The following is a 5,931-nucleotide window of genomic DNA, read 5'->3' on the forward strand; positions in this document are numbered from 1 at the left end:
AAACCAGTATTTTCAAACTTTATTTCTGTTTTCTCTAAGATTCTCTTGTTTTACACAAAAATCTTTTCATGTATTTTTTGAATTACTGCAATAATAAAATAGAAATAATTACTATTATTTTTTAGCACTTATGTCTTGGGCACTGTTTGAAATTTATATGCATCATTTAATCTTTAGGTTAATAAATTAAATATAACTATTTTAAAGATGAGTAATGGATTTAAAAAAGCTAATTCAACGGATACATGAAGTAGCTAGATTACATATTCTGCCTAAGTCTGTGCTCTAGTTGTTACAGTTTAAAAAAATCATATCCTGTAAGGAATGCTTTTGAACTCTCTTCACTGTTTTGTTAACAGGAATTACCTCTTCAAGAGAGACAGAGAAAACGAGCTCTTGAAAATTAAAGGGAAGACAGAGGATAATTTCAAATGGTGACATTTTCCTCCATTTACAACTTAATTGTGAGACATCCTTTAACATTTGCCAATTAATAGAAATATTACAAGATAGAAATTAGAAACTACTAGTATTTAAGTGTCCATTATCCATGGATTCTAGCTTAAAAGACTCTGATATTAAAGCATCCCTGTAAACTAATTGCTTCTATAAAGATCTCTACCACTGCATAAGATGGTACCACTAGTATATCAGGATCAACACTGTGCCTTTAGACAACTCTTATCAACCAGCAAATATTAGTTCCTTAACACATCAGTATTCAGTTGGAAGACTAAATCAACCCAATAACCAACTTGTGTCCAAAGAACAATCTCACGCTACAGTCATGGTGCCCCCATTAAACTCTAACATGAAGATACGCAGCTGTTCTATATTGCCTACTCCAACATCTAAAGTGACAGTTGAACAAGGCTCCTATAACAGATCTAAGAAATCATCATCATCCCACTCTAAATGCCCAGTGACACCTTTGCAAGGCCATTACTCTAAAAGTCCATTATGTCCCACTTCGAAAGGCCTGGACTCATCTTTGTCTCAACCCAAACCTCAGACAACATCTTCATTGAACTTTAGGAAGACGTCATCATTAGAGGCCAGTAAAACAGCTCTGAGCTCAAGATTACACCTGCCAAAACCTCAGAGAACATCATCAAGCCTTGACCTTTGCTGGAAATCACTTTTATTGAAGTCTGCTGAAACTGTCTCAACATCATCTTTATCTTCCCTCTAACATCAAGAGACAACTTCTCTAAATGTGATCTGGACTTCACCTTCATTGCTACCAAATCAAAGTACTCCCAGCTCAACACTACTTCAATCTAAATCTCAGCAAGCATCCTCATTGGACTGCCTTTGGACATCTTTATTGGAAAGCAATCAAAGATCTATGAACTCAAATCACTCAACAACAAACTTCAAGAGATTAATTGCCTTTCTATGTTGTCCTCTTTGGAGCCCAATGGAATGGTTCAGAGGTCACTATTCCCTGAGTCCAGAGCTCAGAAAGTGCACATATCAAACTCTAATAACAGTGTTCTGAGTTTACCGTTGTCCCAATTAAAATCTAGGAAATCATCTTTATTATCACAGTCTTCTCACCCATCTCAGAGGTCACCATTGGTCAGGCCCAAATCTAAGACAATGCCTAGAACTGATTGTAACTTCCAGATCCCTAGTTCACCAGTTTGTAAATCCAAGTTGCAGAACACTAGTTCACAAAATAACAAACACAGAGCCCCTCAACTACCAATAGTTCATTCTAAACCAAGTATCTCAGGTCAAAGATTATCAAGTGCCAAGCCTTATACCTGGAACAGAGTTGCTTCAGTTACGGGTTCCAGACTCCGAACTAAAGGGAGCCTTGAACTTAGTGGGACCACAGAATCAGATAATGAAATCCCATGGTCTTTAGATTATAGTCATCCTTGCATTATTAAAGGTGGGACTATCCCTGCTGATATTGCAAATAAAATTGTGAATTCTATCTCCATGTCCACAATCCAGAAGGATCTATCTAGGCAAATTCTCTTTAGAAGGATGAGAGGGAAAACCAAACCCTCGTCCTGGTCCCCACCTTTCATCAGTGTATACTGTTTGCTTAGACTGTGCTTCCTGCATAAAATCTCAGTGTAGCCACCTTACAGGAAAGAAGGATCCTCGATGTGCATCACTCTTTGTCATACCAGCATCTGAGACCAATTCTCATGCGAAAATAGATGTGAAAATAGTTCTTATCCTTTCTCTACCAGAGACTTCATCCTATTCCCCACTTCCTGTGAAAGACAATCAGCTTGAGGAAACCCTCCATGAGAACACTGAATTGGAGAAGATAACACAGTTTTTCCCTGCTTCTGAATCTGATATTATGCAGGAGCTCAAGGCAAAAAACAAGTGTTTGACTGAGTGCAAATTTCTAAGCCAGAAGCCCCAGGGTATTGACTAGTTGCTTTATGTTAAAAACAGTAGTAGGTTACAGCCACAGTCCCAGGTTCTAACCCCCTCTTCTTCCTGTTCTTCCTTTCCCTCTTCATCTTCTTCCTCCTCTTCCTCTTCTGGCATTCCCTCTCTACCCTCTCTTTCCAAAGACTCATGTCCACCTCCTCCCTCAGATTACGTCCTTGCAAAGATAAGAAGTTACCACAGGCTGCCTCCACGGGTCTCCTGGCTTGAGTTCATAACTGGTAAAGCTCCTGAAAACCCAAAATTAAGACACTCCTCATCTCCCAAAACCAAGCATGTGAGGACTTGCGCCACTAAAAAAAGGGAAAAGAAGAACAAATACACTGCTCAGATATGTGCAAAGTTTCAAAGTGAGAAACTCTGATTAAATTAACTTTCTCTTTGAAAACAATGCTTGATTTTCTACTGTCTCTTTTTATTTTCTTAGGAAAATTTAAGTATAACTCTGTATTAACACAATCTTACATTTTTAGTGGAATTCTTGGCTTATTGCATAAATGTTGTTGATTAAATTTATCCTAGTTGGCCAAATACCAGAAATACCTCACCCATTTGGCACTGAACACTATGTAGTTTTTCTTCTTCACAGGATATGTTAATGACAGCATTCTTAAGCCAATTTATTCTAATCTGTTTCTCTGTCTCTAAAGAAAACCCAGGTCACATTCAACAGATGAGAAAATACATGAAGAGGAGTCACTTCAGCTATAAATTCCTAGAAAACTTTTCTGTGTTAGTGTTACACACTTTGAGAACTAATACTCTCTTCAATCTTAGTTAACAAATTGAAGGGAGAGTAACAAGTAGCGGATGGGCCAATACCTCAGTTACGGGTTCTGAAGTCACTCCACAGGCATCACTACTTCCATCCATATACCTGATGAGCTAGTAAAAAGAATGTTTAAAAAAGTGTACTTCCACTGGATCTACTGATAGATTGTCTCCCTAAGGCTGAAAATTAATACCTATTCTATGAATCCATAGCTCATAATCCTGTTTCTCTATCCCAAATCATCTTTGATCATCATGATATAGACTACAATACACAGTATTACCTCTACAGTCCTTTGACCCTGCATTTCCTGTTGCAGTGAGCCTACCACCATTCATCATGGAGTCATGTGGGACTGTTTTCATTACCTATCCCTCACTGAGGGCGTGAATTGCATGACTCTATTATTACTGGGATCTGTTATTTTCCTGCCAACCCATTTTCACTGCCATAGTTTATCTTAGTTGTGATCATAGTTATTTGTCACCTGGATTATAGCAATAATCCATTATCATACACTTTTACTTTTGAATACATTTGAGCTGCACAAAGTTGATAGTGTTTCTCCACTGCCTATAATCATTTAATCATTACCAATTATTTTAGATGTTCAAATTCCTTGTGTGATGGAGTGTAATGGTTTCTTTTTAAAAAATTATCATTATTGTGTGTGTGTGTGTGTCTGTGTGTGTCTGTGTCTGTGTCCATGCATATACATGTGGGTGGATGTCATGGCACCTCTGTGTGGAGACCAGTTGACAACTTTGTGTAATTGGTTCTCTCCTTCACCTCTTTGGGGGTTTCAAGGATTGAACTCAGGTCACCAGGCTTGCATGTCAAGTGCCTTACCAGCTAAGCCATCTCACTGACTCAGATGATATCTCAAAACTGACTTCTTTTCTCTTCTGTCCTATCCAGGAAGACGATGGCCCTAAACTCCCTTTGTTCTCTTTCTTCCCCCCACCTCTCTCTTTCTCTTGCCTCATTTGCTTCATTATATCCATTTTCTTCTGATATTTTGAATCACTACTTAGTTGCTTTTAACTTCTCCATTGTACTGGAAGCTGTTCATCTTGTTTTTAATTCTAACAGTGTCTACTTTCAAGAATCTTCCAAATTTTTTTTTAACCTCTGTGTTGTAAATTTGTAAGTTTTAAGTAAAACTGAGGGAGATATACAGGGAAAACATCAATATGAACAGCTCACTCCATTCCTCCTGTATCTTCCTGTCAAGCAATCAGTAGAATTTCAAAGAAGGAATAACTATGTTATTGTCAAAAAGATACAAAAAGTTTCTTTCTAGATTTTATACTATAATATTTAAAGAAAAATACAAGCATTCACAATTTATCCACTGAAGGAAGAAGCTATTTGAAAAGCAATGTTAAGGGGCTGAAGAGATGTCTCAGTGGTTAAGAACACTGACTGTTCTTGCAGAAGACCAGGGTTCAAATCCCAGCACCCACATGGCAGCTAACAGCTGTCTGTAAGTCCAGTTCTAGGGGCTCTGACAGCCTCTTCTGTCCTCTGTGGGCATTGTGCGACATGGGTGCACTTACCTACATGCATGCATAACACTCATACACATAAAATAAAAATAAATATTTTTTAAAATTAAAGCAATGCTAAAAGATCAGTAATATCTAATAAATGGTGAAGGATGGGGCAATAGAAAAATGGACCCCATGAGTCATCACATTTGGCCCTACCACTTCATGATGTGTTATAACTTAGCTGAATGATAACTTGGTGTTAATGGAAAAACCTTAATTATAACTTCTCCTCTGTTGTCTTAGTCCTTATAACTGATCTTAAAGGAAATATTGTGAGCCAGGCATATTGACACATTTGTAAACCAGAACTCAGGATGCAGAAGCAGGATTGCAAATTGCAGACCAACTTGGACTACATAGTGAGACCCTGAATCAAACATATACATGTAACACATACACCTAGACAAACATACAGAATTATTGTGAGTTCTATTGAATTATTTTAAACTGTAACAATTACTATTTTCTTGAAACAATGAGTAATTTGTAAGTAATCTATATGTTTCTTTATAGAAAATACTCAAATAGGTCATATACATGATGTTATTTCCCAGGGGAAAAATATTTTCGATATTGCACTAACATTTACCTTAATGATGGAAGTACCTACTTCAGAAAAACAGGCTTTGACTGGGGAAAGTGAAACAAGATGAGGATAGATGAACTCCTTCATCGCATCTTTTAGATGCGAGATAGCAGAGAAAGAGGCCAATAACCAGTATATCACTTATGATTAATTTTAAGTGAAAGCATCAGACTATAAGACAGCTCATGTGCAGCTTTCAAAGCAATTTACATTGTAAAATATTGAAATTGTATAATTATATGTATACAAATATCTGTTTAAATCTGTTTCATATATATTTATATATATGAAAAAGGTGTAATAATGAAGTAAACACTTAAATGTTATTTAAAAGTAGTTTTATTTTAGAATACGGGCATTTCTCTCATGTATAGATTCCTAATGTGTAAGAACATATTTTTAGAATCAATATCTGAAAATATGTTTTCAGATGAAAATATCTTAATTCTGTTCAGTTTTAGATGACTATGTAACACATGATCGTGTTGTTCTACCCTGTTCCACATGATATTATGTATAACCTCATAAATCCACAGGAAATACATATTTTATAAAATATATATTTTTAGAAGAAATGCATTTGCCTTGATATAAAGTCT

General features: G+C 36.4%; 1 protein-coding gene across 1 annotated transcript; it reads left to right on the plus strand.

The window, feature by feature from the left end:
- Positions 1–633: 633 nt before the first annotated feature.
- LOC103733450 (casein kinase II subunit alpha'-interacting protein-like) lies at positions 634–2,789 on the plus strand. Its single transcript, XM_029563158.1, is given in 5 exon segments — positions 634–662; positions 664–1,355; positions 1,358–2,004; positions 2,006–2,710; positions 2,712–2,789. Coding segments are annotated over 5 exon segments (2,151 nt in total).
- Positions 2,790–5,931: the final 3,142 nt, after the last annotated feature.

The sequence above is a fragment of the Nannospalax galili genome, unplaced genomic scaffold, assembly GCF_000622305.1.
Source record: "Nannospalax galili isolate Female #2095 unplaced genomic scaffold, S.galili_v1.0 scaffold293, whole genome shotgun sequence".
Classification (NCBI taxonomy): Eukaryota; Metazoa; Chordata; class Mammalia; order Rodentia; family Spalacidae; genus Nannospalax; species Nannospalax galili.